The following is a 24,186-nucleotide window of genomic DNA, read 5'->3' as shown; positions in this document are numbered from 1 at the left end:
TTGAAGTTAAGTCATAGGAACAAATTAAAGAAAGTGCTAATGTAGGCATTTACTGAAAAAAGTTCTTTAAAATTTTGAAAGAAAATTAAGAACATCCTCCTTCATCATTCCGTGACGAAAAAGAAACCATCGAGTTTTTTTTCAAAAAAAAAATCGTTGAAAATCTTCGAATGATTATAAATAATTAAATGAATCAACTTAAAAGAATTAAAAATAACTTTCTATAATTCATATCTCCATGTTTTTATTTTGGCAAACAACTTAAAACGTGTTTGTTCAGATTGAAATTTTAATTTTTTTTTGTTTTTTATCGTGGTTACTTAAAACTTCAAGTGTTCTATAAAATGAATTCCCACAAGTATTTTCTTTATGACTACTGCCATTAAAAGCGATAAAATTAGAATTTCAAAAAAAAAAAATAGATGTTTTTAAAAGATTAAATACTATTTTTAATGAAAGTCGAAGGAAAAACTCAAAATTAGCTTCGTTGTTTGTGGTCTATCGTGTTGGATAAATATTGTCTCGGAACCATCAATAGACGCTTAGCCTTAATTAGATTTTAAGAGGAGATGCACCTATGTGCATACAACATGGGGGTATAAAAGTCATTTTGAGATAATGCTTCTGTAATTTTTCACAACAAAAGATTTTTTTAAACTAAAAATTTACATCGCAAGGTTCACGAAATTCATCACATTTATTACGTTTACTGTGAAAATTTAATAACTGTGATAATTATTTATTAAAAAATAAACATTTGGATGCGAAGTACTTTTAGTTCATTCTACGACACGTCGGCTTTCTGCCGTTAAAAACCAGTTGTTTAGCGAAACTCGCAACCAGGAAATTCAGTAAACAATATCAGTTTAACACAAGTTACAAGATTTTTTAAAAAAATTTTCGTGTTTTTCAACAAAAACTTTATTCTTTTTTCATCAAATTCACAACGAAAAACATTCTTTTTCCATTCTGCTTCAAAATAAAGTAAAGTTTATTATTACCCGATTGGCTTAGTTGAGAGTGGTGAGGCAATATACCTTTGCATGATAGAATAAATTGTTGACGTAGTGCCAGTTACTGCCACAAAAAGTCCAATAATCACAATTGCCACGTCAATCGCAAAGCTGAGCTTACTTAAGCCTTGGTTCCAATAGCAAAGAGAATGTAAAGTGGGAGGAAGAATTAGTCCTACTGCAACACCACTAAGACACCCAACAAGTGACATAAAATGGTCCAGCTGAGGAATAAATATGGCCAGTATACCTACAAGGATAAACAATAAAAAAAGCAAACGAAAAAAAGCCCAACTCGCTCTGATAAACGAACAATACATAAAGGATTCCCTGGTCCCGCATGCGGTAGTTAAAAAGGTAATTCTAGCATTAAAAAACAAAATTTAACTTACATGTTATTACAACTAAGATACTCCGAAGTAAATACTCTTTGAAATTACTCAACGGCTTTTTCGGTGCTGAGCAATAATGGTTTATAATTTCAACTGATACATACATTTGCAATGGGTAAGTGAAGTATACCATCAATGAGTAAGAGAGCTGCAAAATTTGATACAACCTAAAGGCATAATTTAAATGAGTTTTTATAAAGTTCATTTTTCATCTCACGATTTAACGAGTGTAAATTTTTACGCGTTTACAAAAGTAATTTATTAGTTCTTAAAGTGTAACATTTTGTGTATTGATCCAATTAAATTTCCTTTTCATACTTAGCGCCACTCTAAGGGTACATTTACATTAAGCAGTACATTCTAAAAAGAAACCAAGAAATTTTTAGTTGTATTTCTATTAGACTTAATCATTTTACCGCGTTTGTGGAAGGTTCAGAGAAATACTTCCCCTGGTCTTTTCTCCAAACGTCAGATAACCAAGAATCGCTAAACTCAAATAGAGAATCATCACTAAACAACCAGCTACAAGCAAAATCCCTTTGAAAGATTCGCGCGTTTTTAACTTGTTTTCTGTTGGTAAAACCTGAATTAAAAAACACATTTTTTTATTTGCAATTTTTTTTTTTTGATTGCATGTTTTAAAACCCAAATAAAATTTCAAAATTATAAAGCTGAGGTTATAATACTATTAATCCATTAGGTAGATGGTACAAAATTATAATCAATATTAAAATTGTAAAAAAATTTAAAACTTTTAAGCACATACCACAGCTATACCTTCAAATGCATAAACAATCTGACCGAATGCTACACAAGCATTAATAAAACCATTGGAGCTTGGTAGTTTTGAAGGGGATTTCACATTGGTCAGCAAATATTGGTATATAACTCCCAATCCAATCAATGCAATAATATTTCCAATCATGGTAAGGTAAGATAATTTCCGAATGCTGGTTATTAAAGATGGAAACAGAAGAAACGGAAAAATGATCACCATCCATATCCGCACGTCAAGGACATGTGCTGCCGCTTGTAAGTTATGGGAAATAAAGACTACGTAAACACAACAAAAGCCAAGCTGAAGCGTACACAAGAAAAAATCGGTCGCATATCTATACAAAAAAAAAAAAGGAGGCTTAAGGGGCGGATTATATAGAAATTACAACTTTAAAAAGAAAAATAAATAAACTAAAAGAGAATGAGAAGCTCTTTTAGAATGTTACCTTTGCTTCTTTCAAACGTTAACCTTTTAACATAAAATAAGGTCAGAAATGAATATCTTCGTAATGGTCCCCTATTCTCCCCCAAAATTGAATCCTAGGTGTGCCATTGTATTATACTGGTTAAGTTTTTCTTAAACTTTAAATAAATAAAAACAAATAGAAACCTTGCTAATCTGCCGACATTCTTGCCGTACGCGCTGAATAAATACTCTGAAATCCCAGAATAGCTTATGCGCTTTATTGCAAGACTGTAATGAAAATAAATGCTATTAATACTGAAATTGTAAATGTATTGACCATTAGTGGCAGCTCATACGATAAAAGATCTGAGCAATTCAGATTTTAAAATAATTGTCGTCTTAAAGTTTGAAAGTCTGAGAGTATCATTCTAAACTATCTACCTTTCTCGTACGTTTTGCGCAGTATCCACCAGCAGTTTAATGCTGTACATACATACGGATCCAAGTATGAGTAGAATTAAAGGGCCAAACTTCAAAAATTCAATAAAAAAAAGAAAATGCTGCCATGAATTTTAAACAATTGCACTACAATATTTAGCAGTACTATTTATTGAAGTTTAACTAAATAATGATAAGAAGAAAAAACGACACCTACAATTATACCTCCGTGCATGACGGCAGATGGCAGCCCTAAGATACCTGTTCCAATGAATACTTTTAACAAGTGTGTTAACACTTGCCAATCTCTAAAAAATACAAAATGGCGTCGTAGAGATTAATGCATCTTCCAACACAAACGTGTATCTAATTCCCTTTTCAACTTACGCTAAGTATCCTTCTTCTGGAGAAAATACTTCTTCAAGTAGATTGTCAAGCTCATCTTCCGATTGAGCAGTTTCTGACAATCCTGTTATTGGATTTAAAGGAATCTGGGCATTTTCCTCCATTTATAACTTTTGAATTCAAGGTCAAGTTACAGCAGCCAGCTTCAGATTCTAACAGTCATAGGCAGTTACCAGCGTATTTCTATTGCTACTCTGTATAATTTTGATATTTGCTTCATCTGAAATTTTTGTTTGTAAAATAAAAGAAACTGAAAATCAAAAGTTTGAAAGAAAGAGAAGATTTGACAAAGAAAGAGAAGATTTGACAAAATCTTAAGTGATGTTTGTTCTAACTTTTTATCAAAACTCAAATTTTGGTAGGTTTTAGTTCTTTCAGTCATAATTATAACTTATAATTATAGTTTTCATTATAATTAGAACAACCAAGTGAAAAATCGACTCAATAAATTTATGCTTTAAATACAAGGTGAACAGTTCAACATTGTCAGCTTTATTTTAAAAGTTTAGTTTCTAAAAATTTAATATCTAAAATTTTAAAATCTTAAAATTCCGTAAGTAAATTGTGAAGCGAATTCCAGAAAAATTGACTTTAAAACTGCAAAAAAATTTTCCACATCTCACGATAAAAAGTTGAACGATTTTCTTTGAAGTAAAAAACAAACAAAAAACAAATTGAAAAAACTTCTAAAGAAAACAAAACAAACGAAATGTTTTCTCTCGTTAAACTTTGACACGTGGAAAATCTTAAAAATAAAAAATTGGCAGATAGATTCTTACTCGTCATTGAAAAAAACTCGAAATAAATTTAAGTTTTACAGATTATTAAATGAAACTCCATCGCTGGGATTAAAAAAAAAAAACATCGCACAAAATAAGTGCTCAGATCCTTATCGCGAGAAATGCCGTGTAAACGGACAATCATTATAGAATTAAATACAACTTGATCTGAATCTTGAGCTGTAACAAAATCAGTTGCTTGGAAATTTTTAATATTATGACAAATGTAAACGAAACGGACGCTGTAAGATTACAGTTGAAATTAAGGGTGCATTAGCAAAAAATATTGCTAAATTTACTTAAAATTCTTACTTTATCAGTTTTATGTTGCTGTATTACTTATTTGAAAAATATAATCACACATATCTTTACGTTTATGTCAAATTTACCTACGCATTGCTATATGTTTCGAATATACGATATACGGAGTATATCGTTTATACGTATATCTCTCAACATCTATATTTAGCACCTGCGTTAAATATCTTGTTAAAGTCCGGATTGTATAACTGCCGAATCTTTTTTTTTTTTTTTTTTTATCAAAAACTCTGAAAAAGTCGGATCGGACAAGTTTCAGATAAAAAATAAATAAGAATAAAAAGAATCAAATGAATAAACTAAATGACAGACAATTTCATCCAACTCCAAAAAAATGATATTTTCAAAAAATATACAAGCCATACGAACATATTAACTTATACAAATACTAAAATATAAATAATTACCGATCTTTAAATAATTTACAACAGGACTGTAATAAGTTATAATATGAGCTTAAACATTTAACAAGAACCACGAAAGTCAAATTATTGTTTAGATTTTTGGATGAAATAGATGTTATCCTTTTTTTTTTTAGATACTTTCAAGTTCGGATGATTTAAAAAAAAAAATTTTTTTAATTTTTAAAAGTGCGTAATTGTGAAATTACAAAATTTACTTAAAATTTTGTGCAAATTTTATGCAAATTTTATGCAAATTTTATGCAAATTTTATGCAAATTTTATGCAAATTTATTCGAAAAATTTCCTAAATCTATTTAAGTTTCGGACCAATAAAAATCTCTATAATTCCGTACAGAAATTCAGTACAAAAAGTTCTAATAGAATTACACGGCTTCATCCAATTTTTAGGATAATTTGTACTTTCAATCCTTCTGTATACATTTAAAAAAAAAACAGCTATTACCGGCTAGTAGGCCGCTTCCTTCTTTCAAAGAACATTCATATCTGCAATCCAAGTGTTACGTCACTTAATCAGAGAAATATTTCTTTTATTATTTCTATTTGATTGGTTTTTCTTAAACTATTTACCATTGAAACTTCATTGTTATTACTAAAATCTCGGTCATTGCCGATAAGGCGACCTTCTGAGTAGAATTAGTGGGCAAATAAAAGACGTTCATATATTTATTTATACATATTTATTCGGTTGAAAAATTAATACACTACCGTTAAATACACTACTGTTAATTTTTCAAAATTAGCTGTATTTTCTTTTTACTTCGGCTCGCAAATCAAGGAAGCGGCGAACTCCATTTAATAAGCTTGAAAGCAGCACACATTCGTGCAATACAAAGTATGCAGGTGGCAGTGTATTATGCTATAATTAAATCTGTTGCAATAATTCATGCTGCATATCCAACTTGAATGTTTCGGCTTAAAGCGTCTAAAAGCGTTTCATTTAACTTTTTAAATAAACTGATTGCTACAAATTACACGTTTTTTTGTTTTTGTTTTATAGGAAACTAGTACTAAAAATCAAAAAATCTCAAGAAACTGTTAGTTCTAAGTTACTTTCGATAAGAAACTTATTTTATAAAGAGTTCGAGGAATATTTCCTGATTTGTGTTTTTGTTCAGAGACAAATATCTGAGGATTGTATTACATTGAATGATATTGATGGAATTCAAATAATTTTAGTTGATTTTATCTTATTGTTAACCACCGATCTCAAAATATAACTGGATAGAGTATACGTGAAAAATTTTTTAAAGCCAGTTTTAGCCTCTCCAAGATGGTGACGGAATTAACGAACGGCTATATGAAAATAAAAAAACTGAGGATAATCAAGTTTTATATCTTAAGCTCAAATATTGATAAATATATAAGTTTCAAATAAAAATCTATTTTTATGTTTAACAGACGATTTTTTTTTATAAAAATAACGGAATATTACATATTTACATAAATTTTAAATATAGATATTTAACAAAACATATTCTTACAATAACTTGTTGTATATTAACCTTCTGTTTTTAGTTTTTTAGAATAAATATGATAAAATAAAATACAAATTCTCTGTAAAACTTAGTACGAGTTTTAATTTTAGTTTGTTTAATTTTAGCTTGTTTAATAAAAGTGAAGAAAAATGATTTGTTCGCTTGTGCAGAAATCTCAAATTTCAATTAATTAGCACTTGCTATATAATTTATGTACCTTTTAGTTCTTAACTATCCAATGCTGTGTGCTAGAAGGTTAATAAAACAACTGCATGGTAAGCAGCTGAGTTTTTTTTAAGATAAAATATTTTTTATGCATTACTTTTTGAGATTGGTACTACAAAGTTGTAAATGCTGCATGAACTATTAGCTGAGCGCTTTTGAGTACACACAACTCAGAGGTTCCTTCTGCAATTATTTGATTTTATAGAGTTTTTTAATAAAAATACTTGTTATATGTATATATGTATATATATATATATATATATATATATATATATATATATATATATATATATATATATATATATATATATATATATATATATATCATCATATCATATAATAAAAATATTTTTCGTTTTTTTTTTGAATAAGATAAGTTTTGTTAATTACTTCCTAAGCTTTTTTCAAGTTTGTTTTCTGAAATAATTTTAGTCAATAAAATTAAATGGTTATCAGTTATCAGCTGAGGCAAACATGAGAAGTTTGTTTAAAAAAAATGTTTCTATATTCAAAAATTTATTAGTAGATTATGAATTTTTTTTTAAGGTGTTTTTACATGCATTTATATCTTAAACTAGGAGTGATTATCCCTAAACCTTAAGGGATAATTAACATTTAAAGATATAAATTTATATGCATCATACATTTTTTAATAACATACATGTTGATGATGCTTTAAAAAAAATACAAAAAATGTTTGTCATCTAAAAAAGACTCAACAAATTTTAAAGTCGCTTTGAATGACAACTTATTTTTTTATACTCCAGTTTTATTTTTTAAATATTATATATTATTTTGTATATTATTCTTTGAAATATTCCAGCTCTCAGTAATTAAATCAATTATTGAGAGTTGGAATATAACAAAAAAATAGTATACAAAGTAATATATAATACTTAAAAAATTATATTTTGTATTTAATATTCTGATTAAATATTATATCCATTAATTACATTCATGTATTAAATAATCCTAGAAGGAATACGTAAAGATTTATTTTCATTGTATCTGTCATACAAAAGGAATGTTTTAAGATAATTTTTCTGTTTCTTCATTTATTACCATGTCATAGTTCTTCAAAAACCAACAAACAAACGCAATAGCCTTATTACCTTGGATTTTTCTAATTTTCTAAAAACGGCTCATTTTCATAGCCACACAATTTCATTAAGAAAATTTTTTGCAAAAAAGATTAAAGAGTTCCTTTTTTATTATATTTATGTAAGTTCATCTTTTCTATTATTTTTTTCTTTAATAATAATGCAATTTTTTATTAAAAAAAAATAGCCTTAAATTCTTTTATAAAAATAAAGTTCTCAAGAAAGAATCGCATGCTTCACAAAAGTAAAATGCTTTATATCTCGTTTGTATATCTAATTACACTGGAAAGAACTATCGCGCAATAATCCAAATGTAATGATACAATAAACCAAATACCTACAATTATCCAAAAAAAAATTTTTTCATAATAAAAACCAGGCAGCCAATGTTTTGTTCTCGAGAAAAAAATCAACCGAAACGTTACGGTTGATTTTTTTCTCGAGAGTACAAAATTATGCAATAAATTCCTAATAGTTGATTCAAGATGGCGAATATTTGGAATTTATTGCATAATTTTGTACTTTCAACTTCAGTTTAGAGCACTTTCAATTGATTTTGAGACCCATGTTTTAATTTATTTCATAGTCTTATTTTTCTTTCAAAACTAATTATTTTCTTTCATACTTCTGTAAAGCCTTATAAAATGTACATCGGTCACCACTAAGAGCTCTGATCGCCGCCATCTTGGGAGTCCAACTTTAGCTTCAACTTTTTTTTTGAAAAAAGAAAACAAAACAATCAATAGAATACGCTGTCCAGTTACATTTTGAGATCAGTAATTATTAACCTGCTTTCAAATAGCATTTTATTTACTTTTTTTCTCCTTTGAAAATCTGAAACTTAAGAAAGTTTTAAGTACCTTTTAGTACAAAAGAGTTGTAAAAAAGTACCCTTAGAATAAGAGACTTTCCTGTACTAAACCATTTTCTTGTTTTCTTATATAAAAATGGGCTAAAAGAGACTAAATGGCAGATAGTTTAAGACCCTAACCAAATATTATATTAAAAATAATATCAACAAAACAACAACAAAAATATTGCAACCTCGTTCAGCAAACACGTTTTTCAATAAAAACTGAAATCTTAAAAAGAAAAACACTGCTTCACGTTCCTAAGATAGTTGACCGAATTTAGGGCCGATTGGGGTTGAGACGTATTGTAAAAAAACATTTAAAAATAATGCGACAATAAAGATGGAAAATAGTGAACATTCTTTTCAAAATGGTTTTTGAAAAAATTTTTAAATTAAAAAACTAAAATACAAGACTAAAATTAAAAAAAAAAAAAGAAATTAAACAAATCCATTTCAATAATGAAATTTCTTGAAAATAATTTTCAATAAACTTTTTTCAGTTCATTTACTAAAACTTTTTTACTATTATTTAGCATGGTACTCATTTTAAGTGAACTTTTTTTTTTAATTTTATTTCAATTTAATGGTCCTTTTATTTTAAGTGGCTTCTTTCGAGTAGGAACATTCGATTTACAAAAAAAAAAAAAAAAAAAAAAAAAAGTAAAAAGACGTTCTGTAGATTATCCATAATAGCATTGTAGGATTTTGAGCTTCAAATTGTTTTACCCAAGTTTGGTTTTTTTTACACAAGGTTGGTTTTACACTGTATTAACTTTAATTGTTACACGTACTGTAAAATTGTGCAACCAATCCAAAGGATGAAGGCAGAATTCATTAATGAATACCAATTCAGTGGAGAAAATGTGACTGTATTTTGGAGTTTTAAATATTTCACTTAGAAGTTTTATATAAGAGTTGCTATTACTTGTTTGCGCTGTTGAAAAAGCTGTGGTGAATTATATATGGATGTACCCTTTGAAAAACTATCAGGACTGTTCTCCTGATCAACATTGAAACAGCATCAGAAATCTTTTTTTTTTTTACCGCTAGCATTAATTGGGCTGCAGATTTTTAATTAGAACAAATTAAGGAATAGCGAGTTATTCAAAATCAAAATTATGTAATTAATTAGTGTTCCTGATAAAAAATATAATACAACTTATATATGCAAAACTTTATTAGAGAATTTTGTTAATTTTTTAAAATTGTCACTTCTGTAAAAGTTTGTAAAACCCGGGGAGTTGTGATAGCAGATATTTCTGGAATGCAAGAATGTTGATACATTCACGGAAATCTTACTCTGTTTACACTATACTCAAAAACTCTAAAAGAGCTGCATTGTTTCTTTTTTTTTTTTTTAATCTCCAGTGAAATATTTTATAAGTTCTTGTGGACAAAACAACTTACTGAAGCTTCTGTACTTATTTGTCTGCGACATAAATGCAAAAAGATCATTTTTCAATGTCAGGTGGTTGGCTCTTTCTTCGGTTCATCAAAACAATTTTTTACAATTTTATAAGCGAAAGTGCTTCGCGCCCCTCTACACCTTTCTCTGGAACATTGAAACATCTAAACTTGAATCCATCTGAACTTGAATCCATCTGAACTTGAATCCATCTGAACTTGAATCCATCTGAACTTGAATTGTGAGTTCAAAACTATTAATACTACGTAACGCGAATCTTTATGCATTTTTCCAAAATGACGACTCAGAAGTTTAGTTATACCAGTTTTCACTTATTACAATGTTGCTTGGAAGTATATTTTAAGCTTTTAGTTCAACTTTTGAATTTGTTGAAGGAGTTTTGAGTCCTATATCAGTTTAGTTATTTTGTGTGTTTTCTGCATACTGGCAATCAACATTTTGTTTTTAGATAATAGGCCCGCTATTGACCATTAGTTTTAGGGTATGTGTGGCGTGACTGCTTTTTTAAGATTTACCATTGCACAATACATCGCTGTTATTTGCAGTGTGTTACTTGTGACCTCAGATACAACAAAATCCTGATTACTTTCCTGATGTGGCTTGTAATGGTACGTCAGGTACGTAATCAGAATTATGTTGTATCTGAGGTCACAAACAACACACTGCAAATAACACATCAGGTATGTAATCAGGATTTTGTTGTATTTGAGGTCACTTTCAGAGTGAAACTCTAAATGTTTTTATATTTGCACTAAAGAATGTTTTTCAAATAATCACGGTACTCGGAGCCTCGGAACAAAAAAAACCTACGTGTTTACACTCCAAAAAAAAGTTTTCCTTAAAAACTAAAATGGTAACATCTGTAAAAAACTCAAAGTAAGATTAAAATTTACTTTACTTTTTTTAGTTATTCAAATATTAATTCAGTATTTAAATGCCCTTTTTTTAATTACACATACTTTTAATTGCATATCCAACTGATATTTTTAATCGTAATGAATTTTAAAAAAATGCTTATTAGTTACAACTGTCATAGGTTACATTAGTTACAACTGTCATATTTTGCACCCTACAAAATCTAATTAATTTGATTAAGAATCAACATACATTCTAATTAATTAGCTAACTAATTCGGCTAATTAATTACTTCCCTTTGTTGAGTTCAGAATATATTTTATTGCTGGCATTGATAGAAACAAGTTCTAATTGAAAAAGTGCATTTTTTAAGCCTCAATGATTATGAGAGAGATCAAGGGCAACAATTGTAACAAGAACGTTTTTTTTTTGTTTAAGTAAAAATTGTCAGGATGGCCAGGTTTAAGAACTGCAGAGCAGGATGAACCAAAGCTAGGTTAAGATTAAAGTGCAACTATACCTTTGCCACAAGAAAAATCTCCTTTATTGAATATTTTATTCTTTATACTGTCTGCACAAACAACAGATGGATTCGTTGCCAATTGAATATCCATTTCTTGTTAATACTACAAAAGAACTTCTATCTATTTTCAATATGTTTCAACACCAGCAGAACCTAAAACTCATCACGATAAATATTTACTTTGTTATATAGCTTTATATTCTACAGTTAATATAGTAAATATTTGATAGAAATGTCACAACAAAATGTGTTTTTTGAAAGCAACCACAATCAATCTTATAAAACTTACGCTTTTTTTGATTTTTGTTTCTTACACGACTAACGAAAAAGTTTGCGTAAATACATTGTAAATAAGTAAATACTTAACAAATTTATTAAACCATTCCTGTGTTTAAATACAATTCAATACTTTCAACGCGGTAAACGTTGAGTTCGATGTTGATTTAATTTACAAATTCAACAGAGAGTTTAACTTATGTTTAAAATTATGTTGCTTTAACAAATAGTATATAATACCAACTAGAATTGTAGTTACATATATATATATATATATATATATATATATATATATATATATATATATATATATATATATATATATATATATATATAACTGCTTGTAAACTTTATTTTAGAATTATTATTTAGTAAAGATTTTAGTCCACCATGATTTTTGTTAGTTTGTTGCCTCCCTCTTCACCCGACTGATTTAACTTATACGACAATATATTCATTTTTTCCTAACTTTAAAATGAGCTAAAAATGAACAAATTTTTCACTTTTCTTCAGAATTTGAAAAAAAGCTACAAAATATAAAAAAGAAATATTTCAATTTAGTAGCACGACTTTGAACCTAGTAGTGAATTTGGTCAAGTGTGGATATTTTACCGAAAAATTTTCTTCATAAAAAAATCTTGCTTTTTTTTTCCCTGTAATATCCGATATTACGTCACCATTTTATAGCTTTATCTCATGAAAATTATAAGTCCTAAAGATTTGCAATTTTCCCGTTATCTGAAAAATAAAACCAGTTTATTATGTTAAATCTTTGTCTGGGTCAGAAAGTTTTTTTTTATCAGTAGTAAGATACAATAATCGAGGCATGCATTAGAACGCATCTCTAACGTATTTTAAAAATGTAAGTACACTAGAGTATCCCTTATATGTGCATTTCTTTTCTTTTTTTTTTTTGCAAGTAATTAAACTTTTTAAATTTGATTTTAAAATTTTTAACCCGTGCGGAATTTACTACTAAATCATAAAACGACTTTTTTTAATATACCATTTAAAAATTAGTCTAAATCTTTTTATGAAATCCGATTCACATTTTGTCTAGTTTCATTCTGTATGACTCTATGGCTTCACCCCACCACCACCACCACTACCTCATAGCAAAAAATGACAGAAAGATGATAGAAGGGTATTTTTCTTCTTCAAACAGCTGTTTAACCGCTGATTTGTATTTAGCTGCATTTGAATTGATTTTCTTTCGGTGCGCCATATGGGTGTTTTACGACATATTGAAAATATTTACATTATCACCATTTACAATATCAACACAACATCTTTATACAATTTCTTTCAAAGGTTGTATTGTCTTCACTGGATGAGGAGATATTAAACAGTCTATTGAAGTAGCACCATCGTTTGTTGTATTTTACATTTGAGACACAAAATGCCAGGTGTGTCTTAAAAGAATAAGTCACTGGCAGAGCATGGTTAGATTTTAGGTTGAAAAAACAAGTTGAAGAACGGGAACTTCTTTAAACTCTCTTCAATGTCCAAAAACTTTTCAATTGAAGCTTGAAACCTCAGCTCGAACTTTGCTCTAAACTCAAACTTAATTCGACTTTTACTATTAGAAAAGATTTAAATTTTCTCCTGTGGTAACAATCTTTACACTAAGCATAGATGCTCACACGCTGAATAGATGAATAAATGGTTACAGGGCCATCACAATCTTTGTACGTTCGCTGATTTAATACTCACTTATAATAGAAAATTGACACCAGTCACCACCACTGTATTTGAATGTTGCTACAACTTCTAACAGGTACTCTTTCAACTGTTTTGCATTACGTCAAACAGGAGCAAGACGGATAACAAATCGCAGCCCATCATAATGGCACATCATTTCCAATGTCAGTGCTGAACTAGCTAACTCCTTAAACTGGTTATCCTCATGCCTAGCAACAGGGATTCGTTGTGAAAAAAAGTTTAACTCACGAGTTTTATTTTAGCTTTAACTTCAATTTTGAGCTTAACTAAAAATTATAAACATTTTTATGCGAAACTCGATTTGCATTCTGCTCCTTTTTTTTTAGATGTTGTAGGTTTCTCATCAGAGAAAGTAAAATTTTCTTCATCATCAGAGTTAAAACCGAAATACGCAGCAATTTTCGGTACTTGAATCACAAAGTTTCTCTTTTTCCTTAAGGAAAACATCGTCATAATATAATCGTAAATAATCTCCTGAGAATATGAAAGGTTTAATAAGTAGATGATGCTGAAAGTTGAGTTTTAGGCGTGTAGTATTACAAGTTTAGGCATGTAGCATTACAAGCCTCTTTCTCTTACAAGCCTCTTTCTCTCGGTTATTTTTGATATTTTGTACTGCTGGCTAATTTAAACAAATCAAACAGTTGAATTCAAATGGAAAACAAACGCTGCATTTGAAGTGTTTAAAAAAAGTTGACCAATAAAATTTTTAGAAACATTGTGAGTTTTTGAGAATTGCTTTTAAAGCAATAGTTGTTATTGTTTCTTAACCGGATTCACACAATGTGCTTGATGTGATGATTGAAGAATAATTACACAGAACTTGATTAATTTACGATTATTTGTACATATCCCACAAAAGATTTGTTTGAAAACACCATCGGTTTTCTCTCATTTTATCACGTCCATTTGACATTATGAAATTGCATTTTAAATGAAGTCATTAAGTCTTTTTCTTAATTTCCTTAAAATAATAGTCTTTCTCAAACACATGCTACAACGTATTTCAGAAAAGAAAAAAAGCTGCTTCAGCTTGATTTATCAAATAGTTTTTTAACGTTTCTTATGCAACTGGTTCGCAAACTTACAAAATTTATATGCAAACATATAGCTACTAACCCTACTTGCATTGCAGGCTTTAAAACAAGAACTGTCTTACAATGAGAAAGAACAACTCAAAAACCCTGAGTTTTACTCAGCCATTATGGATGAAACCATTATGGATGAAAGAACAGCCAATGACGGTGCTGAGTTTTCTTCTGATGTTACAAAATAAGATGATGGAGATAAAAAATTTGCCGTCAAAAAGAAAAACAATTAACCAAAATCTACAATAACGCTGAAAATTCCAAGAACTTAAATAAAGTGCTGTTAAATAAAACATGTACAGAAGCCGACCGAGCCGGTCAACGACAAAAGCTTCCTATTTTAGGAAAAACATTGCGTGGAGCAACTTTAAATGGTTTTACACTTTCTAAACATAATCTTGCTTAATTAACATAAGTTTCTTAAGCAAGATTAGCAAATAGAATGAAGGAAGAAGTTGATGCAGCTTGGATTCCAGCTTAGCTTTCGAAACTTTTTTGGAATGGAAACTCATTTAAGCGAGCGAAAAAAAGAAGAGATACTTGCTGTGCATGTAGCGCCTCCTCCTAATTCGCTTGGTGTCCTAAAGTTCCTGAGCTCTTCATGAAAGCAAGGTCCAATGTTTTTTTGTGGTCCGAACAAATCACCAAGAGTCTAGGTGCATGAAAGGTTCAACAAAGAATTTCATAACCAGGATGTAAAAGAGCTTTGAGTAAAGGAGTGGGCTCTCGGTCAAAATAACTTTTTTTGTTTCAACAAGCACTTGAAGTAAAGAAAAAAAGTAGAGGGCAATTGAAAACTTGGAGGAAAAGACTTTTCTTTCTCTCTGATTTTCCTCTAACAAGAACTGGTGGAATTCTGTTTTTTTTTTTTTGGTGGACATGTTGAAAGAGGTTTCCGCATTCAGTATGGCGTATTCTAATCACCATGCAAGATGAACGTCAAAATCCATTTATTATCAAAATATAATCCTTCTCTTTCGTACCTTTGAGCTCAATTACGAAGAACAAAATAAAGGGTGAATAATAAAAACCTCGAATGTTAATTTTAATCTTTTTTATTGTCTTCCATCGGCAAAATCTCATGGTTGCTTTTTCATTTTCTAAAACTAAGCAGACCCCAAGATTGCCAAAACATTCTATCAGAGCATTGGAATTAATAAAGATATTATGTAAATCCAGCTAAGAAGGAAAGCTACTATATATACGTCTCTAAACAAATGTAAGGTTTTTTTTAAACTAAAATCAACTCTGCTTCTATGTAGATTTTGATATTCTTTTTCCTATGATATTGTTTAAGCTAAGGTTATTTGGGGATGATTTGTTTATTTAGTTAAAGTTATTTAGTGATGTGAATAATAATAAGTTTTCCGGAGATATCTTCTGAGAATTCTAGAATTGTTAGGGGTTATTTTTAGAGAGAGGAGCTGTATTGACACGCATAAAAGTATGTATAAAAAGAAGAATATATAAAGTATGAATGTGATGTTATTAAAGTGTATTGTCCTCTTACTTTTTCCGAATTTCGTTTTACTTTTATTGTATCTCTCAACATTAAGCTTTGTGAATTGTCATTTTCGATAAATGTTCTTTACTTAGCATATGATATCCTCTCTTGTGTATATTGTTACAAATATATTTTCGTCGGAGGAGAGGGATTAATTTTTTTTTAAACAAATTTCTCCAATTCCTATTATAATTCTATAATTTTTCAATGCGTTAGAACAATTTCACGGCGGAGGAGGAGAGTAGATAAACTTGTCAGCTCACAACGTTTTTCTCCTTTTAAGATTTTTTAAAATCCTAAAAGGAGAAAAACAAAAATTGAAAAATTTTTAAAAAAATTTTTTTTAAAAAATTTTTCAATTTTTTCAATTTAGACAGTTAACAACTGCGGAAAATTGAAAAAAAAATTTTTTTCAATTTTCCGCAGTTGTTAACTGTCTAAATAACCTAATCCTGAGTAGATTTCATTATTTTCTTTCGCCTAATCTAATATGCGATTATGGATATTCTAATATGCGATTATGGATATTTCCTTAAAACTTTAGGCGTGGAACAGAGACGTTTTTAGAGAGGATTGAAAGTGGGGGTATTCACACGATAGTTCACCCCTATCAAGTAGATATATACAATATGATCATAAGGGTATTGTGTTTAACCTCATACGTTGTTTGATTTTTGGTACTTGTTAAAAATCAAATATTTATCAAAACACAAAAATTTTACATACCTTGTACAAATGCTTTAAAGCATTAAATGAATGAATAAATAAATAATGCATGAATTGATAAATAAAAATTGTGTTTATATTGTGTTAAAAGTATTTATACAATAATTTAAATCTTTAAATGTCTTATTCTTGTTTACGATTCATCAGATCCACCGGTTGCCGTATATATGACTTTCGAGGATAGAGATCTTCCTTGTAACAGAAGACTATTTCGCAAACGATTTGCTAGTGATCATAGAACATTTGGAAAAGTCATTCACAGAAAAGAGTGGTATGTAATTTCAATTACAATGACACGAGATATACTATTTCTGTTTTATTGACAAAGTTTAGAAGCAGCTCAACTACAAGATTGTTTTTTTAAGAAGAGCAAAAACTAGTTGAACACTGCAATAAATTTCCAGATCGATCAAAAACCTGTGACATGAATAAATCAACAGGTCGACCCACCAGAAATTTTTAAAACATCAGAATCAACTAATAAGTTGATAAAACAATATTGAGTTTTTCTCGAAAATTGTCAAGAGTTCATTCTACGGAAGATGTGTTCAGGAGATTGTTGGCAACTACAAACTTCTTCATTTTATCTCTACAAAAATCAACACCAAGTAAACTGAAGAGGTTGTTGCCAGAAGCTGTTGGCTTCTTGGTTCCTGTGGCAGAAGATTATGATGACTTCAATTCAGATGACGAGGATGATAAAGATTTTATTGAAGAGGCGGAAGAAAAAGAAAAAAGATGATTCAGGTAAAAAAGAAGAATAATGATTGTAATTGAAATAAAATGTTTTTTTCTAATACTTCACACCAACTTCTACCATTTGATCCATTTTAAGCAAGTATGCCCCCACATCGGATCCGCCATTTTGTTTTTTTAATATTTTAAACGTTTTTTTTATCAAATAATTAATTTGTGGCCTTAATGAATCCTAAATAATAATTTAAGCACAATTTAAACAATTAAATAATTTTTATGTACAATTAAATAATTTTTATTTCTTTTATTTTTTTTAGCGAATTCTTAATCAGTAACCTCAAAACATACAGTGGGTTGCATAAATATAGAGCCACTACTTTTTTTATGCAAAATTTTTGTTTTTTTCAAAATTTTCTTTGAAACCAACAAATTAATACGATTAAAAGCGTATTAAATGTGCTAGTTAATTGATTCTCTATCGGATGGTATATAACTCTAACTCGCTAGATTTACCAATATTGACCAATATCAATTAGAACATACCTGTATTTCTAATGCAGTAAAAATATAGAGTCAGTTAAAATTTAACGACTTAAGTTGAAATATCTCAACGAAATGCAATCCGAACGGTCTAAAACATGGTAGATGATTTCTTTCGAACGATATAAACGTTCTTGTAAAACAAAAATTAAGCTATCATTTTTAGATCTTGAGTTATTCGCATTGGTAATTAATTTGTGAAGTAAAAAGACAAAAATGGGCAGAAAAGCTGTTTCAGACAACGTATGATGGCAAATTGTAGGTCTGCCAAAAGATAAAATAAAAAAGCCAATGAGAAATAGCTCGAATGTGAAATGTTTCGCTTAAATGTGTAGAAAAACCACGAGCTACATAATGATGTCAAAGGTTTACCAAGGCTTGGTAGGCCTTTAAAGCTAACTTCAAGAGACCAAAGTTATCTCAATCAATAGGTTAGAGAAGACCCTAAAATTTCTTACCGCGAACTTACTGAAGGGTTCACAATTATGCCTGGTAACGTTAGTGTTAGTAGATGGACTGTACGAAGATGTCTAAATAAGAAACGCTTAGATTGCTATGTCGCTGCTTGAAAACCACTTTTGCGTGTCTCAGATCGTCTAAAAAGATTAAAGTGGTGTAGAGAAAGAGTTTACTGGTCTGTAGAAGACTGGCCAAATTCATTTTCAGTGACGAATCCAATTTTGAGGTGATAAATCGCAAGTAAGAGTAATCATCAAAAGGCTGGCTGATGAAAAGTTCAAAGAGCTTTTTTGTGTACCAAGGATACTAGGTGGAGGAGAATCAGTCAGAATATGGGGATGCTTCTCCCATTAAAGAACATGGTCATACAACATTTATAACGGCAGAATTAATCAATACAACTACAAAGAGACCCTCGAAACTAAACTTTTACCAACAGCCAGAGCTTTTTACGGAAGACGACAACAATGGGTTTTTCAGCACGATGACACAATGATACCTTGTTCTCCAGATCTCAATCCCATCCAGAACATTTGGGCTTGGATAGACAAGAGATGGATCAAAGAGAGCATAACCAGTGTTGTGCAATTACAGCAGACCTTGGAAAAGCTTTGGAAAGAATTTCCAAGAGAATTGTGGATCAGGATAGTCGAATCTATGCCTAGACGTGTTCGTGCATGTGTGAAAGTTCTTAGTGCGCATACAAATTACCAAAATGCACCTTGACTCTATATTTTTGCTTTATTTTTTTATTTTTTTTAACTGGTGTATATATTTCTCATAATAAGTATCTTATACTTTTTTTTTTGAAAAAATTTTTTTTCTTATTTTGTTTGTAATACCACCGTTAATAAAATTTAAAACAATTTAAATTATTAACTTTTTTGTTTGCTTTAAATTTTAAAAAAACATTAAAAAAATCATTTAAAAATTACCTGACTCTATGCAACCCACTGTACTAGCCACGAAAAGTCAGGCTAGTTAAACAAGGCCTTTATATTTTCAGATCTGATCCACTGTTTGATGTCTAGATTTTGGTTAAATATTTTTGTTAAATTTAGAGATATAGTAATCTGTAAAATGTGAATTCTGTCAAGTTCAGACAATGAACATGGCTGACGAGCAAAGTCCGACGGTAACTTGCCATTTAAAGATAACAATCTGTCTAAAAAAAAAGTTTGACAACCTGCATTCTCTTGGGCCCTGCTTTTAAAATGTTAAATTTTTCTTCGATGCTTTGAGAACTAGATGCACGTAAGCTTGAAAGAGAGGATACCACAATTTGGTGACCATTTATTTACAAAAGTTGATTAAAACTTGCATCAGACCTTAAAAGATACAAACTTTAGGCTTGATCACCATGCAATGAGCAATATACTCTGCAACAATTTCACAACGCCACAAACAATGCTTTGAGGTGTGGTCAACAACTCGTTTAAAAAATCTTTTTGTTGGAGTCTCACGGAAAAAGACACCAAGACAAAACTTTAAGTTCATTTTGTTGAAAGTTATACCACAGCTACACAGAGTTGCTGGCGCTACTCAACATAATCTCTTCCCCCCTCCCCGTATTTTTATGGTTGATGAATATAGAGACATTTATGCTGATTAAGAATCGAATAAGACTATTGGCCTCAAAATCAAAGCAACGTGCTCTAATTTTAAGATGAAAGTAAAAAATTATTCAACAAATCGCTAATATTCGCCATCTTGAATAATGACTTTTTTGTTTTAAAAGTTGTCTTTTAAAAGTACTAACAACCTGGTTTTTATTTTTTATAATTATTAATATTCGCCTAAACTAACTTTTATTGTTGATTTTGTTCCAAAAGGATTTTCCTTGCTTCAGATAATAATGCAAAACATGGATGATTCAAGATTATAATACTATTAGAGGCATCACACTCTTAGTTTTCAGCTAAAAACGCCTAAATTTTTGTCTGAAAATCAAAAGAGTGTGACGCATCTAATAGTATTTTAATCTCGATACGGAAAATGTTATCACGAAAATATAACAAATAACTCCAGATTATGTTTTCTTATCATGTTAAGAATAAAGTAAAGATTTGCAACAATTATCTATTGAGGCCATCTGACATGGCATTTGCAAATATTAAAGTATCAATAAACGCAGTAACTAAGTTTACGATTTAGTATTTAAGCCTGCAGTGAAATTAAACGCTCGAATCCTTATTTTAAATTAACTTTAAAAAAATAAATGTTTCAAAAATATTAAGTTTTAAAATTTTAAAATTTTAAGATTTCTTTAAATTTTAAGACAAGTTAATTTAACTTTAATTCATATTACACTCTTTACAAACAAAAAAAACTAAACATCAAATTTTTATAAATACCGTGGTTTTCAATAAATAGCGTGGTGTGACCTACTACTGCAGTTACAGGTCAAATACTACCGCGGTATTATAAAAACCTAACAAACTGCTAAAAAAACATTTGTTTGCTGGGGTGAAACAATGCGCGAAGAACATGTTGGACGGTTTAATGTAGGGGAGATTGCGGAGACACCACATGCAGTTGGTCATTTTTCAGCCAATCAAAACTTTAAAACCATTTTTGTACCCCTTTACTTTCCCTCTATCATATACGATTGAAACAAACAAAAAAAAAAAAAGATCAGCTGCACAGAATACCCCCGTTCTTGCCAATCTCCTCTTTGAAACCGGATTAAAACATCCGTTGTTAAAGATGATTTTTTAAAACTTATCTCATATGTTGGTTTTAACAGTTAAAACTATTTGGGATCCAAAAGCTTGAGATAAATAGTTTTCCTTACATTAAACTAGAGGTGTGACAAACACAGGTAAAACTTTTTGTCTTTCTCATAAATTTAAACATCGGCGGTTTGATTTTCAGTTCAAAAAATAAGTTGGCAATTAGAGAAGAAAAAAAAAGAAGCAATTAGCAAATAAATAATTTCATATATTCAATAATTCCATATATACAAATGTCAATGCTAATACATTTTATTGTCCTCACTTTCATCTTGAACATTCCGATTAATATCATCAGCACGATCCATTGACGTCGTTTTTAAAAAGTTTTGGATATCAAGGATTGCTATAACTTCATGTAGAAAAGGATTTCTATTTTTTCTTAGTGTTCATCTCTTTGTAGAAGTTACTAAATCAGACATTGTAAGTAGCATATTCAAAATGTCTGTGTTTGTATTGACTCTGGAGGTTTTTCTAAAGTGAAAAAGTTGTATGTATTTACAGGCTTAGTGAGTTGCTTTTAAAACATCTTCCAACAATTATCCAGCAGGCAATGTTAGAGCCTTGATAAGGTCAGATCCGTGTACGAGTATCTTTATGAACTCTTTTCATTCTGTGTCAGTCAATTTAACAGTTTTCCCGTCTAGAATTGTACACACAAGTTTATGCTTGAAAAACAATATCTTTCCATTATTGGATAGTTTAATGATTGTTGGATGAAGGTCATCAATGTGCTCTGCAATTTTACTTACTTCTTTTTTGACGCTATGCGGTGTTTCGTTTGTTAGTTTGAAACAAATCGGTCTGCAATATTTTAAACTTGAAGTGCGAGGGTTCTTGCATAATGCTGACTTTTTATTCTCATCAATTTCAGATATTTCTAACAGCACTACAGTACACAGAACAATATTAAAATCTCCATAGATTGCGTTATTGGCAAAATTCTGTTTGTAAGTGGTATGTCGTCCACTCCCATCTACGCTCCATTTATATATAACCTCAATTAAATCCATGTTTTTTCAAGTTTGTTGATCAACATGCTTGTTTTTACTAAGTGATTATTAGCGATACTTAAATTTTTGCAAAAACATTAAATAAGAGATTACTCAACATTCTAAGCAAACATTAAAGCTGTATCTCTAAGTGATTTTCTGTTGCGGTTTGTGAAATCCGCTTCATTTTAAGTAATAATTTTGCTTCATACTGTTTTTCAACATTTTTTTAAAAAATGTTCAAAGTTTATGTAAATTATTAGCAACTTAAATGTTAAATGGAAGAACTTACTTATAGAAGCAAACTCGATATTTAATTGAAATGTTTTAAAAGTAAAAAGAATGAAAATGAGTAAATAAAAATAAAAAAAAAGTTATGAAACAGAAAACAAACTTAAAAAGATTTCTTTTTTTATGTTGTTTTTTTTTATGCTTTTTTAAGTTCTTTGAATAAAAAAAAAACGTTCAAAGTATGGAATTCTTTGCATCTTAGCCTTCTATCATAACTGCTTATTGCTCCAAAAATTGGCTATTGCTAAGGATTCTTAGCTAAAAAAAAAGCTCTACTTTGAAGAGACAATATGATTTTAGAATCAAACTCAAAATTTTGTTTTTTTTTAGCAATCTCTAGATCAGTCAATATCATCAATCAGCATGGAGGTTGTTTCAATCCAGCTGGTTTTTTTAACTACTTTGCTTTCAAGCGTTGTTGCTGTCCCAACTTTAGAATTTTTTGTAAGTTATCAAGATTTTTCAGAAATAAAAAATAGAGTTTGAGATCCTGGGAGTGTCAATTTAACTATTGCTGTATTATTGTAAAAAGCTGTTGATGCGTGCACGATTCATTGCTGCTTGTTGGCAGTTTGTTTTGGGCATTCTTACTATTTTTATTAAATCAAATATTTAGTGTCCTTCTGGAACTGAACTAAAAGGAAGACCGGGTTCGACTAACTAGAAGCCAGTCGGAACACAATTTGCTGCTTTTACTTGCTGCCCAGTCGGATATCCAAGTAAGGATGATGATTAATAATGTGATTTGTAGTGCAAATCTCGTACTAAAATTGATATGCTTTTCATTTGTCGATGAAGACATCTCAAATAAAATGAGAGTTTTCAAAAAATTTTTGGTTCGCTAACTTTACATAAAACTTTCAAACTGTATTATTTTCATCATACTATTTATAACTTTTATTAACGCATGCAATAAGTTTTTTGTCTTCTGATTGCACATCCTAGCATGAAGTAATCAATTTTGCTCACGCAAAGTTTTTCCCATTTTCTTTTTATAGGTTTGCATTGTATCAACGAAAACTACTTTTGCTGCGAAGCTGGTTCAAGTGGAAGTTGCAGTAAGAAACTAGTTTTTAAGATTTAGATTTTCTAAGTCTCGGTTTTCTGATGATTCAAATGATGAAATTTTTTCGGTTTATTTTTGTACAACTGCAATTTTTATTTTTTAGGGAGTAATTTTTGCAAATGCAAGTCAGGAGATTTAAAGGGTGGAGCCATTCCAACTATAAAAAAATTTTGCAGCTGATTGACATTTTGCAAGTTTGTAACATTAAACCAGAAAAACGTTTTTTTGTTTGTTTTTTAAATTATTGTTTGTTGCCACTCACCATTTTCACATGACGTTAATTACATACATGAAAAAATAAGTTATAGTATTCCTCTGCCATGTTTGGCTTTAAAGCAACCCTAAACAGTTTCATGCGCGCGTCATATTTTGTATGGGTGTGTTTGGGATTAAATCGGTTAGAACCACGACGGGGATGGGGGGTGGGGGAGGGGGTGGTAACGCACTCGCATTCGGCCTGTACTTATCAATTAAAAATTGATACTTTCCAATCACTTGACGGTAGGCCATTGTTCCGGTATCTAATGCTTATGCCTGCAAGAAAATGCAGTTCTTAGCTTAACCAAAACCTTAAGAAATGGCTTTTGGGCTGACATACGACGCGAAGTGTAAAGCCAAGGTCTTTTTAAACCCTAAATTGATTTCTTCTAACAGGTACTTTTCCAAGCAATGACGGGTGCATTT

The 24,186-nt window shown here is 29.8% G+C and overlaps 1 protein-coding gene and 1 long non-coding RNA gene across 4 annotated transcripts; one reads left to right on the top strand and one right to left on the bottom strand.

Annotated features, from left to right (window-relative positions):
• Nucleotides 1-905: 905 nt before the first annotated feature.
• On the bottom strand, nt 906-11,766 carry LOC149876932 (proton-coupled amino acid transporter 1-like). Of its 3 annotated transcripts, XM_090074450.1 has the most exons (10): nt 11,700-11,766; nt 11,408-11,513; nt 3,414-3,651; nt 3,244-3,334; nt 3,030-3,118; nt 2,793-2,876; nt 2,172-2,517; nt 1,822-1,988; nt 1,406-1,572; nt 906-1,263 (listed from the first exon to the last, which is right to left on the bottom strand). In XM_090074450.1, the coding sequence occupies exons 3-10, from the start codon at nt 3,533-3,535 to the stop codon at nt 998-1,000; spliced, it is 1,332 nt and encodes a 443-aa protein (XP_089930576.1). In that variant the 5' UTR covers nt 3,536-3,651; nt 11,408-11,513; nt 11,700-11,766; the 3' UTR covers nt 906-997. The 3 variants fall into 3 exon arrangements, with proteins under 3 accessions (XP_089930576.1, XP_089930575.1, XP_089930577.1); XM_090074449.1 differs by lacking the exon at nt 11,700-11,766 and having other exon boundaries at nt 11,408-11,534; XM_090074451.1 differs by lacking the exons at nt 11,408-11,513; nt 11,700-11,766 and adding an exon at nt 5,396-5,458.
• LOC149876931 (uncharacterized) lies at nt 6,555-23,729 on the top strand. The gene is made up of 6 exons (XR_016448298.1): nt 6,555-6,703; nt 16,874-17,473; nt 22,767-22,880; nt 23,053-23,155; nt 23,435-23,494; nt 23,606-23,729. It is a non-coding gene; the product is annotated as an uncharacterized LOC149876931 (long non-coding RNA).
• The last annotated feature ends 457 nt before the right edge of the window (nt 23,730-24,186 follow it).

The sequence above is a fragment of the Hydra viridissima genome, unplaced genomic scaffold, assembly GCF_058129835.1.
Source record: "Hydra viridissima isolate aposymbiotic clone 2 unplaced genomic scaffold, HvirCarnegie_v1 scaffold_17, whole genome shotgun sequence".
Lineage (NCBI taxonomy): Eukaryota > Metazoa > Cnidaria > Hydrozoa > Anthoathecata > Hydridae > Hydra > Hydra viridissima.
Note: the sequence above shows the minus strand (reverse complement) of the source record. Positions and strands in the feature narration are given on the sequence as shown.

What these genes read in the sequence shown, in the direction of transcription:
- LOC149876932 (XM_090074450.1), bottom strand. Translation starts at nt 3,535, where the DNA reads ATGGAGGAAAATGCCCAGATTCCTTTAAATCCAATAACAGGATTGTCA. An exon ending in TCATGCACGGAGGTATAATT is followed by an intron (nt 3,119 to 3,243) that starts GTAGGTGTCGTT and finishes GAATTTTTGAAG; the next exon opens with TTTGGCCCTTTAATTCTACT. An exon ending in GCGCAAAACGTACGAGAAAG is followed by an intron (nt 2,877 to 3,029) that starts GTAGATAGTTTA and finishes TTTTCATTACAG; the next exon opens with TCTTGCAATAAAGCGCATAA.